This window comes from Orbicella faveolata, unplaced genomic scaffold, assembly GCF_042242905.1.
Source record: "Orbicella faveolata isolate gen_17 unplaced genomic scaffold, um_ofav_v1 contig_24, whole genome shotgun sequence".
Classification (NCBI taxonomy): Eukaryota; Metazoa; Cnidaria; class Anthozoa; order Scleractinia; family Merulinidae; genus Orbicella; species Orbicella faveolata.
The window spans coordinates 25,241,064-25,254,376 of NW_028301552.1; the positions used below are offsets into that span (position 1 = coordinate 25,241,064).

Consider the following 13,313-nt stretch of genomic DNA (forward strand, 5'->3'; position numbering starts at 1 on the left):
TTGCATGTTAAGAGAAGGATTGATGTCCTTTATGTACAACATCTCCTAGACTAAGCAATCGAACTTGCTGTTACATTTCCTCAGAACTTTAAAAAGGTGGTCAGTCTTTGTTCTGTTGTTGCCATGCTGTGTTTCAAGGTGTTTCCCGATGGCTGAATAATGGTGTTCACTTATGCACGGATGTAAGTGTCGGGCAGTGAACCGGACATAATAGCACAAATCACATTGAAATAAGTATACAACGCATTGCGTGTTGACGATCGGGGGCTTGTTTTCCTTGACACTCAGAGTTTGTGACAGTTTTCAGCTTGTAAAGACAGGCTTTACATTAACATCGATCTTGGCTCCCAGAGAATAGATATCTTTGCGTACACAGTCGGCTGATGGCTGATCTTTAAAGGCAATACTATGTAAACAGATGGGTCTGTTGAAGGCACGATGTGTATTTCTTTAAATAATAGCATTTAAATAATGGCAATAATAGCATTAAACACAAAAATAAACGCTAAAGGTACAAATAAAGGTTAAAAGTGCAAATGTAGGAGGCATGAATTAACTCCTTGTCAAATTGAATAAAACAGTACTAGTTAAAGTTAGTTTTCTGAGAAAAATCCCTCTTAATCGTTTGACTCTCGCAAACCCACCAGTGGACAAATAGACAAAGAGACAAATGCTTTAAAGATGATAACATTGTGTGTTGGTACACTACTTTCAATGGCATATAAATGTACTCAAAATCCAGTAAATACTTGCAATTGTTAAAGAGAATAATGACACTTTTAAGTAAATATTCAGTACAATAAGTAATACTTAGTGTTGATCAATGAAAACTCTACATGTTTAAATAAACAAAGGTTTGTGAAAATCAATTCAATTGAGTGCATAATTAAAGAGCAACATAATATTGAACACTCCAAAAGAGCTTTTTACTGTACAAGAGTATAGCAGGCTGATGACTTGAGGCAATGGTTCCTACAAAACTGAGATCTATACAATGTTAATGACCAGTAACAAGCTTTTGCATCAATATGATAAGACATTTCTCTATAGTTACCTTTAAAAATCTCATGACCACATGTGAAGTGTATTTTGGGAGATCAATTATCTGATAAGTAAGAGAAATAGTGTGTATAATGAATATCTTAACAGCAGAGACAAGATAATTTCATCTACTATTTAAATCCTACAGTACAGAAACAATATGCGTGCTATGTAAGTGACTGTAAAGGGAACCCATTTCAAACAGAATTTCAAACTTTAAAGTTGTTTTCTGAGTTCACTTTCATTACCTAGCATGGTGTTTCAAAACTGTGTTTATTTATCAAGGTGTTTCAACACATTTGCTGCACACTCTAGTTGATGTGAGTCTTTACGTGTGTGGAAGGGTTTGAGAAAAAAAGTTCTTTCCCAGGTTGATATATAAACTGCAATTAGCGAAAAATTATTCTTAAGTATGTAAAGATGTTGGAATCACAGAAAAAACTTTTTCAATGTTTCTGATTTGAAGGCTGCAAATGGGTAAATTCTGTGCTCAAGGCCCCCTGCCCATCAAGAGGTGCAAAGTTTCAAATTCTACAGTGACCTCTTAGGGCCTAAAATAGTTGTCGTCCTTGTCCTCGTCATCCTCATCATCATCCTGATCCTCCTCATCCTCATCATCATCCTCCTCCTCCTCATCATCATCCTCCTCCTCATCATCCTCATCATCCTCCTCCTCCTCATCATCCTCATCATCATCCTCATCCTCCTCATCTTCATCCTCCTCCTCATCCTCCTCATCATCATCCTCATCATCATCCTCATCCTCCTCATCATCATCCTCCTTCTCATCATCCTCCTCCTCATCCTCCTCATCATCATCCTCCTTCTCATCATCCTCATCCTCCTCATCTTCATCCTCCTTCTCATCATCCTCATCCTCCTCATCATCCTCCTCCTCATCATCCTGATCATCATCCTCCTTCTCATCATCCTCATCCTCCTCATCATCATCCTCCTCATCATCCTCATCCTCCTCATCATTCTCCTCCTCATCATCCTCATCATCATCCTCCTTCTCATCATCCTCATCCTCCTCATCTTCATCCTCCTCCTCATCATCCTCCTCATCCTCCTCCTCCTCATCCTCCTCCTCCTCATCATCCTCATCCTCATCATCATCCTCCTCATCATCCTCATCATCATCCTCCTCATCATCCTCATCATCATCCTCCTCCTCCTCATCATCCTCATCATTATCCTCATCCTCCTCATCTTCATCCTCCTTCTCATCCTCCTCATCATCATCCTTCTTCTCATCATCCTCATCCTCCTCATCATCCTCCTCCTCCTCATCATCCTCCTCATCATACTCCTTCTCATCATCCTCATCCTCCTCATCTTCATCCTCCTTCTCATCATCCTCATCCTCCTCATCATCCTCCTCCTCATCATCCTCATCCTCCTCATCCTCCTCCTCCTCATCATCCTCATCCTCCTCATCATCCTCCTTCTCATCATCCTCATCCTCCTCCTCATCATCCTCATCCTCCTCATCATCCTCCTCCTCATCATCCTCATCATCATCCTCCTTCTCATCATCCTCATCCTCCTCATCTTCATCCTCCTCCTCATCATCCTCCTCATCATCCTCATCCTCCTCATCATCATCCTCCTCCTCATCATCCTCATCATCATCCTCATCCTCCTCATCTTCATCCTCCTTCTCATCCTCTTCATCATCATCCTTCTCATCATCCTCATCCTCCTCATCATCATCCTCCTCCTCATCATCCTCATCATCATACTCCTTCTCATCATCCTCATCCTCCTCATCTTCATCCTCCTTCTCATCATCCTCATCATCCTCATCATCCTCCTCATCATCATCCTCATCCTCCTCATCATCCTCCTCATCATCCTCATCCTCCTCATCATCCTCCTTCTCATCATCCTCATCCTCCTCCTCATCATCCTCCTCCTCCTCATCCTCCTCATCATCCTCCTCCTCATCATCCTCATCCTCATCATCATCCTCATCATCATCCTCATCCTCCTCATCATTCTCCTTCTCATCATCCTCATCCTCCTCATCATCCTCCTTCTCATCATCCTCATCCTCCTCATCATCCTCCTCCTCATCATCCTCATCCTCCTCATCATCCTCCTTCTCATCATCCTCATCCTCCTCATCATCATCCTCATCCTCCTCATCATCATCCTCATCCTCCTCATCCTCATCCTCCTCATCATCCTCATCCTCCTCATCATCATCCTCCTCCCCATCATCCTCATTCTTCTCATCATCCTCATCCTCCTCATTAGACGAATGGTTTTCAGGCTTTGCGACCTTAACTTTAAATATTTTTCTAAGAGCTAAATTTTCATCTTTTTAAATTCCAACTGCATAGCTATTAACTACAATAGTAATTCTACATCATGTATAAACATGGCAAAAAATGATTAAAGTGGGCCTTTACTAGACCGTTTCAAAAGTCTGTGCGGTCGCTTTGTCAACAAAAGTTGTGGTAAGCAACAAAATTAAGTGGTAAACTACGATTTTGACAGATTATGTGGGCTATCTAGATACCATTTAACCTTTTCGGAGCTCATCTATTACCACAAAACTTTTTATATCATGTTTTCCTTGGCGTTTTGCAAACGGGACAAAATGCTTTACATCTAACGATCAATGCGAAGTAAAAATTTCTTGAAGAATTTAAAAGAAGCATTTTCGAAGTCAAATAAAAATAACGAACGGCATATTTAATGGATTTTCTCCAAATTTATATTAGGGATAAAAGTAAGTAATATCTATTTGTCTGCAAAATTAGAACTGCTAACAAATTTGTTTTTTATTTTTTTCGAAGCCTCTTCGAAAGGGACCTTCAACGTAGCGGTCACCAAGTCCACTGAATGTGCGGTTGTCAAAAGTGTGAAAATATTTGGTATAGATTTCAACAAGGTAACCCAGGATTTTCACGGCATAAACGCCTCTCCAAAGCGGTGTCTCGACTATGTTTTTGTGCCGTTTTGTCAAAACCATGAACTTTGAGATACGTTTTAATAGTTGTGAGGTCGCATATTGCACACAGGTCTTCATCAGATTTACAACAAAAGTAACGTTCAAATTTCAACTCCAAACCCCAAGTTATGCCGTACATTATGCTTTTGAACATTACGAAGGACGAACAAATAAAATTTACTTTGTGACCCCACCCAAGTTTTTCGAACCTTTGCAACGACATTTCAGATGCCCGTATCACAGTAGTTAATGCTGCTTTGCCTCAGATCGTAGCAATACTGGTATAAATCAATAATATGAAAAATCTTGTCGTGTAAGCAGATCAGCTTAGTTATGACCACCGTATCTTCTTTCCCCCACATTCCCCTTGTGAAGTATAAAGCCTGACATCTACCCATGGATCTATGCGGTCGTAGCTTTACATGTGCTCACTCTCTCTGCGTGTTGTGATGGAATCGAAGGTAAGTCATTTTCTACAATTATTTGTTAATGCGAAACAGGTGCGAAATAGCTAGAATAGGAACATACTTGTGAAAAAAGGAGTTTAATTATCCCCGATCTGCTTTCAACTAAACCTGCTTTTCGGTTGATTTATATGGTAATAGCTTGCTGGCTAAAACAACAGTATCAGTTTACTCAATTAACGTTACGTAAATCTGAAAATTCCTCCTAGCTTCAGTACTTCAAGCTCAGTCCTCCCTTGACCTATGTATGATAATCTTTAGTCAGTGATGAATCCGAAAAGCAGATATACGGAGGCAAATATCTTGCTGGAACTGAAACAGGCCCGTGTGAACTTTCGAGAAGCCTCCGATAAAGGACACCAAGTCAGGAAGTCTCAGGTTAGTGATTGAATTTTGATGACATGCACATGCAGCGCTTACATAAAGTATTTTTCTATACATATCTAGAAATGTTACTAGACTGACAATGCAGAAGCTTAATTCAGTGAGCTGTTATTAAAATGGTCTGTTTAAATAGGCCTCAACCCGGTATTAAAGACCTTATGTAGAATTGAACGAGACGAAAGTAAATTGGCTTGTTGAAATTGTGTCTTGATTCAGTGCTAGCTTTTAAGCCTAACATTTGTCACAGGTGTTAGATATAGCACATGATATATATATAAGACGGATGAGAAAGCGGAGAGCAAATCAAAACAACCCGTCATACCATCGTTAAGTCTCTGTATTTGAAATGCGCTAAACTGTTGCATTTGTTCATGCGTGAAATTAAATCTTGTATGAACAACAATCACGATGTTTGTCTTAGCTGAATAAATGATAAAATTCATGTGCAGGAGGGGGTGGGATGTGGGATGTGAAAGGGGCAGCAGACACATACAACTACCTGATCTCTTTCTAGAGTGGGCTTTAAGAAACCTAGCACCAGGACCAAAAAATAGTGGGGCTGCTACAAAAGTGCTGGTTTTCTAGGGTGGGGTTATTAAAAGAAAGACCAGGCTCAATATAAAAGAGATGGGTTACTTCAAGGTATGGGCATTGTTAGGAGAGGGGCAGTTTACTAGGGGTGTTATAAGATGTGCAGCCCATACTACAGAGTAGTGGGGAGAGAGGGTTACTACAGAGTTGGGGGATTAGTAAGATGGGTGTGACTTACTAAGTTTTATTGTTATAAGAGAGACAGAGGTTACTACAGAGAAGGGGGATTAGTAAGAAGGGTGTGGCTTACTAGGGTTTATTGTTATAAGAGAGACAGGGGTTAGAACAGAGTAGGGAGATTAGTAAGAAGGGTGTGGCCTACTAGGGTTTATTGTTATAAGAGAGACAGAGGTTACTACAGAGTAGGAGGATTAGTAAGAAGGGTGTGGCTTACTAGGGTTTATTGTTATAAGAGAGACAGGGGTTAGAACAGAGTAGGGAGATTAGTAAGAAGGGTGTGGCCTACTAGGGTTTATTGTTATAAGAGAGACAGGGGTTACTACAGAGTAGGAGGATTAGTAAGAAGGGTGTGGCTTAGTAGGGTTTATTGTTATAAGAGAGACAGCGGTTAGAACAGAGTAGGGAGATTAGTAAGAAGGGTGTGGCCTACTAGGGTTTATTGTTATAAGAGAGACAGGGGTTACTACAGAGTAGGAGGATTAGAAAGAAGGGTATGGCTTACTAGGGTTTATTGTTATAAGAGAGACAGGGGTTAGAACAGAGTAGGGAGATTAGTAAGAAGGGTGTGGCCTACTAGGGTTTATTGTTATAAGAGAGACGGGTTACTACAGAGTAGGGAGATTAGTAAGAAGGGTGTGGCTTGCTAGGGTTTATTCTTATAAGAGAGACGGGTTACTACAGAGTAGGGAGATTAGTAAGAAGGGTGTGGCTTACTAGGATTTATTGTTATAAGAGAGGCAGGGGTTACTACAGAGAAGGGGGATTAGTAAGAAGGGTGTGGCTTACCAGGGTTTATTGATATAAGAGAGACAGGGATTAGAACAGAGTAGAGGGATTAGTAAGAAGGGTGTGGCTTACTAGGGTTTATTATTATATAAGAGACAAGGGTTACTACAGAGTAGGGGGGATTAATACGAAGGGTGTGGCCTACCAGGGTTTATTGTTACAAGAGAGACAGGGGTTACTACAGAGTAGGGGGATTAGTAAGAAGGGTGTGACTTACTAGGGTTTATTGTTATAAGAGAGACAGGGGTTAGAACAGAGTAGGGTGATTAGTAAGAAGGGTGTGGCTTACTAGGGGTTGTTGTCATAAGAGAGACAGGGGTTACTACAGAGTAAGGGGATCAGTAAGAAAGGTGTTATAAGAGAGGCAGAGCTTACTGCAGAGTGGCGGGTTTGGTGAGAAATGGGTTGCTACAATGAAGGGGATTGCTGGTATGAGGGGTGTATTTTACTAGGTTGGGGGTTGTGAGAGACTGTTTACTTCAGAGTATGGGTGTTGGTAAGGAGGTTGTGGCTTGCTAAGAAACTGGGATTACTACAGAGTAACCATATTGGTAAGTGAGATGAAGATTGCTAGGGTTCGTTATTATAAGACAGACAGAGGTTAGTACAATGTAGGAGTATTGATAGGAAGAGTACGACTTACTAGAGTGGGATTGTTTTAAGAGAGAGGTGGTTAGTATGAGGTGATCTTCACAAGAGAGGCGTTTTTATACGAGTCCAAACTTACCACAGAGTAGAAGCAGTAACATGAGAGTTATGGCTGTCACACATGGTTGTTCTTGTTTGTTTCATAATTTATTTATCTGTCAAGACCTTAGTTATCGCTTTTTTTCCAAAATTTTGTAAGGCACCGTTTGTAATGCACTGTCTGAAGATGACTTCCGTTCAGGTTGTCGAAACGTCAGTCACCAACAACAGTTCTTTTCAGAACTACACTCACCCGGACGATCACACTATACGAACTACTGATACTCCTGGGTTCAAACCATTTACTAAGATACACATAGCCTCTTTGGAGGCTGTCTTCCACATGAACGGCTGCAAGCTGTTTTCTTACTGCTTGTAAACAAAGTACAATTTATCCTTCTCACAGATAATATACTGTTAAACTCAATCATTCAAAGCTTCCTTGCTACGCAATTGGTTGTTTGGCTGGTCTTGGAATCACTCCACTTGCAGTGCACTGAAAATTTCAGTCTATTGCCACTGTCTGGCTTCTTTTTTCTTGGTCACTCCCATCTTAGTTGAACACAATCTCCTAATCTTTGATTTTTACAGGTTTTATAACTTTAAAGGGGTTATTTAGCCATTTTTTCAAACCTCAAGTATAGTTATTTCAGCATATCTGGGAAAACAGTTGAAAGCATACTGAATTTGTGCAATTACCGTTTGACTTTACTTGTGAGGTACTTTTGCTGGATGTAAAATTTTACTTTCGCGTTATGGTTCTTAACAAAAATACTTCTGATGAAGTTGCTACTGTCAAGAAATGTTATTATCTTGAGTAAAGCCCAGATAAGATGTGGTTGAGATTGTCTTCATAGAGCTAACCTTTCTGCCTTATAGAAATGTAAATGCAACAAGAACATTCACTAGTTATAATTTGTTTCAATATTGCGTAACCTCTTGTTAATTGTTTTATTACTTATCGTTTAAAGGTGTTTTAAAGATGCAATAAAATACTGTTACAAGTCTAAATAGTTCGATTTATTTTAGGCTGAAAGACACATGTGGGCCCTCAAGGGGCTATTCAAAGCTGTAACAAAAAGAGACCCTCCAGGAACAGAAAGTGACGATTCTGTCTGGAATGGAAAACGAAACAGAAGAAAGTAATAACGAGACAGCAAGAGTTTTCATTAAGACTCAAGAAGAATTATTCGCAAGGAAGCAAGGAAACGATGTTAAAGTTATGTCAAACAAAAGAAACGCAGAATGTGTCAAAGGTTATTCAAATGAAGCAAAAGTAAGAAACATTGTGGCCCAGGGTGAGAAAGAAGATCAATCGGATAGCAGTCAGTCAGATTCCGAAAGTGGCAAGGACGAGGAGGACCAAGAAGAACAATCTGGAAGTGGGGAGGATAACAGAGATGAGGATGAGAATGAAGTCCAAGTTGTCAAAGAGATTAAGTCGCAAACAAGAAACAAGTTTGAATGCCCTCTGCGTTGTGGTGCAAAAGTATTTCAGCTCCCACGACATTTGAGAAATGTCCACAGATGGAAAGCAGACCGTGCCAGAAATGCAGTTAACCACTTTGACATACGTCACCATCAGAGAAATTCCAGAAAACCGAAAGCTGTACGTGACAAGCGGAAGCAGAAATACTGCATTGAATGTGGCGCAAACAACGGTATCTCTCCAAACACTTACAGAAACAACACGGTTATCTAAAAGGAACCGAACGATACCGGAGGGCATTAAAGGAATCTAGACCTGTTTACAGCTGGAAAGATTCTTGCAGTCGGAAGTATGTAGACATCGAGAGCGATACTGTAAGTGAGATTAATGACACCACTCCTGAAACAGTTATCATGCAGCTGAACAAGAAGGGGGAATACAATACGTCTCTTACAACAAGCTTAACTGGTAAGCAAGAGATCGAAACAGCAAGCGGTTCCTCGACTGCAGACGACGAAAACACCATAATGGATGAGGTTCAAGGGTTGGAAGGAACCGAAGCTGAAGATGATGCAGCAAATCCCGACTATGATGAAGATGAAAGTGGTGAGGCGGAAATCGACACGTCAGTCTTTATACTGACCCAGGACAGTAGAAGAATTTTTGACAAGTTTGAAAAGTGGATTCTAAGTCCTGACGGAGGTGAGAAAGATCCAAAGCCAGCTTCACTGGTAGTGTGACAAGTACAGAAGGTACTTATCATACTAGGAACAGAGAACATTGAAAGTCTTTTTGATAAGGTACTGATCCGTGACAAGTTCTATCCAGAATCTAGAGCTACTGTCAAGGCTGGAACAACAGTGAGTTATTTACATTCTCTGAGGAAGTTTTATACCTTTGCTATGACTGAAGATGATGTTGGGCTTTCTCAGGAATGTCGAAAAGCGGCAGATGCCCTGTACAGAAAATGTGGTGAATGGTGTAAAAGCCTGAGCAAAGATGTGAAGCAAAGATGTGAAGCAAAGATTCTGGGAAAAACAAGAGGAAGATTTGTCTTGCCTCATAACTCCAGAAAAGGTGCAAGAGTTTGCCAAAACAGCGTTTGCACGGAGTCAAGTCAAATTTTTAGACGAGTTGATTGACAACAAGGAGAAACTTCCTGTATTAAGCCAAAAGGAGTACTGTGATCTGCGAAACTTCTTGTTCATTTACATCTTGAGCCAGAATGGGCATAGGAGTGGTGTTTTAACGAACAGTACCCTTGCAGAGTACAACAAGATGACCTGTGTAGATGGAACCTACATGGTTGCAGTAAAAGATCACAAGACCTTTTCGTGCCACGGTCAAGCCAACCTCTGTTTTGACAACAGTCTAAAGGCATGGGTAGACATTTATGTGGAGTGTGCAAGAAGTCAAGTTGACCCAGGCGATGAAAGTGATTCTTTGTTTCTAAATTGGAGAGGAGGGAAGATGTCAAGCAGTGATCTTTCAGCAGCATTGACCAGTGCCTGGAGAAAGGCTGGTATGATTGGGAATGACAGGCGCATATCCGGCACTCTGATGAGGAAGTTTTGCACCACTGCTGTCCGTAACCACAATAACAAAGTCAAGGGGAGTGTTGCTGCCCACATGGCACACAGTGAGCATACAGCAGATAAGCATTACAATCTAGTTCAGAAGCGTGCAAACTCTGCTTTTGCAGCCAGGCAGTTAGCTGCCATTATGCATGGGAATTCGTCTTCTGTTATATCATCTCGTGAAAGAAAAGTTGATCCTGAATCTAATGCATATGATGACAACGACCTAACACATACACCACCTCTACGGCAGACCTGGACAGAAGAAGAGCATAAAGCAGTCCAGGAAGTGTTTGCAGACCAGATAAGCCATCAATCAGTAACAATGAGAGAAGTATTAGCACTTAAGCAGACCCATCCACTGCTCAAAAAATTTTGAAAACAAAAGATTGCTCGACAAAATAAGGGGATTGTATCGGTTTAAGAAAATCGATAGTGAATGTCTGCAAGACACCCAGAGAAGTGACGATGCCATTAAGGAGGGGGATTCGGATGCCAGCTCAGTTATGGGTCCATCTACAAGTCAAAGTAAATCAAGAGTCTTTGACGAGGAAGAGGTCAGTCTGTTCAAAGAACTTTTCAAGGACATGATTCAGAGGGGTGCGAAGATAGAACAGAGGGTTGTGGTAGAGCGACTGAAGCAGAATGGTCATGGACAAATCTATGAAAAATACACAAAACAGAAAGTGACGGATAAAATAAGAGGTCTTCGCTCCACACATATCAGGCAGTGGAGAAAGTAATCAGTAACATTCAAGCAAACACGTTTAGCTTGAATTCTTGTAATACAATGACTGGATGTGTTGCGGTGTTGTGTGCAAACAGATGTATGATGTTAAGGCCACTTAGACGTTCATGAATACTTGTTTACTTTTGTTTATATTGTATGCACGTTATGACTACAATGAACTGTTTTTGAAGGATTTCGTTGTGAGCTGTAAATTGTGAAATACGATTTCCAAATCCTTTAAGTCATTCTACGTCACACGTGAACGGTACTTGTCAAATATAAATAGCTCCAAAGTAGCACTTTTAGTTAATATATGAGCATTTGATTTTACCTTTCTGGCCATATTATTTTGTACTTTCAGTCTGTTTCAACGTAGCAAATTGCCTTCGCTTGTGACGTAGAATGGCTGTAACAGTTATTTCGATAAGTGACACTGTGGATTTTGACCAAAGCAACTTGACTGTGGGTAGTAATTTTTTTTAAAGGTACTCCAATCGGAAAGTCACAGATAAGGGGTCTTCGTTTGACATTAATTAGCCAAGGAAAAAATTGTAGACACAGGCAATGCGGAGAAAATTATTGTAGATCAATTTTTAGATGTATCGTGTGTTGATGTTGCAATAACTTGTGGCCGCGTATGGCGTGGAAAATCATTTGACCTGTTTTTCCGGGCACGCTTTTAATGGTGATAGAACGCTTATGCTTAATATCGATTGTAAAGATTACTGGCATAGTCATTGCTCTACGTGTCAACCTTCCCTTTATTACTGGCACATGAGTCACTTTCATCAACATTACCAGTTCAGTTATTACAGTTTATTGCCATGTGCAATCTCCTGAGATCATGTTGAGATTTTTGTGAACACGTGCTACTTTTCAGCCAGTGTAGCGAGCATTAATATTCTTGAATCATACAACGGTTGCATTAGCGTTACCACTTTAGCTATTACAGTTTACTGCTGTATACAATCTCGTGAGGTCAGGATGAGCTTGTTGTTATTGAGTAAAATGCTTAAAAAAGGAGTTCATTTTATAATATAACTTTTATGAGGGCAATACACTTCTATTTTACCGCGTTGAAGATTTTATAAATCGAGAACTGCAGCTCTAAAGATATGTCCAAAGAGTTCAACTCGAAAAGAAAACTATGAAAGAAACCAACGTAAATGCTCAAAATTGCTTTCTTAGTTCTTTTTACACCCCAAAAGCAGAACAGTGGATGAGAAGAAAATGCAGTGAATAGTTTGGTCTCAAAATCTACTGGTCGGTCGAGTAGTCCACACAAAAAGTCATTCAGTCCACACAAAAGTCGTTCAGTCCACAGAAAAAGTCGTTCAGTCCACAGAAAAAGTCGTTCAGTCCACAGAAAAAGTCGTTCAGTCCACAGTTGAGTCGCTAAGTCAACTTTGCCGAGTCGCCTAGTCAACACAGAGTTGTTAAGTCCACATTTTTGAGTCGTTAAGTCCACCAAGAAGGGCGCAAAATCCACCATCCGTTTAATCCTCATCATCCTCATCCTCCTCATCATCCTCATCCTCCTCATCATCATCCTCCTCCCCATCATCCTCATTCTTCTCATCATCCTCCTCCTCATCATCCTCATCCTCATCCTCCTCCCCATCATCCTCATCCTCCTCATCATCCTCCTCCTCATCATCCTCATCCTCCTCATCATCATCCTCATCCTCATCATCATCCTGATCATCCTGATCATCCTCATTATCATCATCATCATGATAAGTTTAATTCCATCATCATCACAAGTTAATGAAATACAATGAAGTTACAAGAAAAAAAGAGATAAAATCATCATCAAAATCATCATCATCCATCCTGTTGACAACAAAGTTTTGTAATTACCACTATGCCATTGGGTGTGCAAGTAAGATAGTCTGTGACTTCGAAAGCTTTCAGAACAAAATACTTCAAGACTTACCCAAGTTCTTTTAATTGATTTTCCCCTTTCAAAGGTGAATTTTAATCAAAATAACTGCTTTTTAACAAGTGATAGTGTAGTTAGAGGGAAGAAAGAATTCACTCACTCAGTCAGTCAGCCAATGGATCCTGAACATTTTAGGTGGTTACTCCACTGACCAGGGTATTTCGCGAGAAGAGTGACATTTGCTAACTGTTGCTGAACACTTAGTTTTTGTAAACTTTCCTTTCCAATTGGAGCAGATGTAATTCTCTGAGATTTGCCTTAAATGATCATTGCAACTGAAAATGAAGGAACTTTTCAGGCCTTTTCTATACCCTCAAAACTGACAACTTTAAATCTCTTGTTAAGAAATGCAAACATGTCTTGCCAGAAAAACCCCTCTTTGCCTAAGCATTTTGTGACTGTTCCAACTACTGTAATTTGCGACCTGAAATTTAAACCTTATCATGTATAGGCAATCACTGACATATTGGTGGCACACTAATGTTTTAATTACATCTCTCCAACAACTATCTCCAAGTGTTATTTAGAAACTACAACAAA

The 13,313-nt window shown here is 40.2% G+C and overlaps 1 protein-coding gene and 1 pseudogene across 6 annotated transcripts in view; one reads left to right on the plus strand and one right to left on the minus strand.

Moving 5' to 3' along the window:
* The window catches only part of LOC110051717 (COP9 signalosome complex subunit 3-like), a 226,401-nt gene that overhangs the window by 119,580 nt on the left and 93,508 nt on the right, over window positions 1-13,313 (minus strand). For all 6 annotated transcript variants that reach the window (XM_089292882.1, XM_089292883.1, XM_089292880.1 and 3 more), the window contains one exon: window positions 1,055-1,105. In XM_089292882.1, the coding sequence (XP_089149008.1) occupies window positions 1,055-1,105 (51 nt within the window). The remainder of the gene's footprint in view (window positions 1-1,054; window positions 1,106-13,313) is intronic.
* Window positions 8,166-11,164, plus strand: LOC110051781 (uncharacterized; annotated as a pseudogene).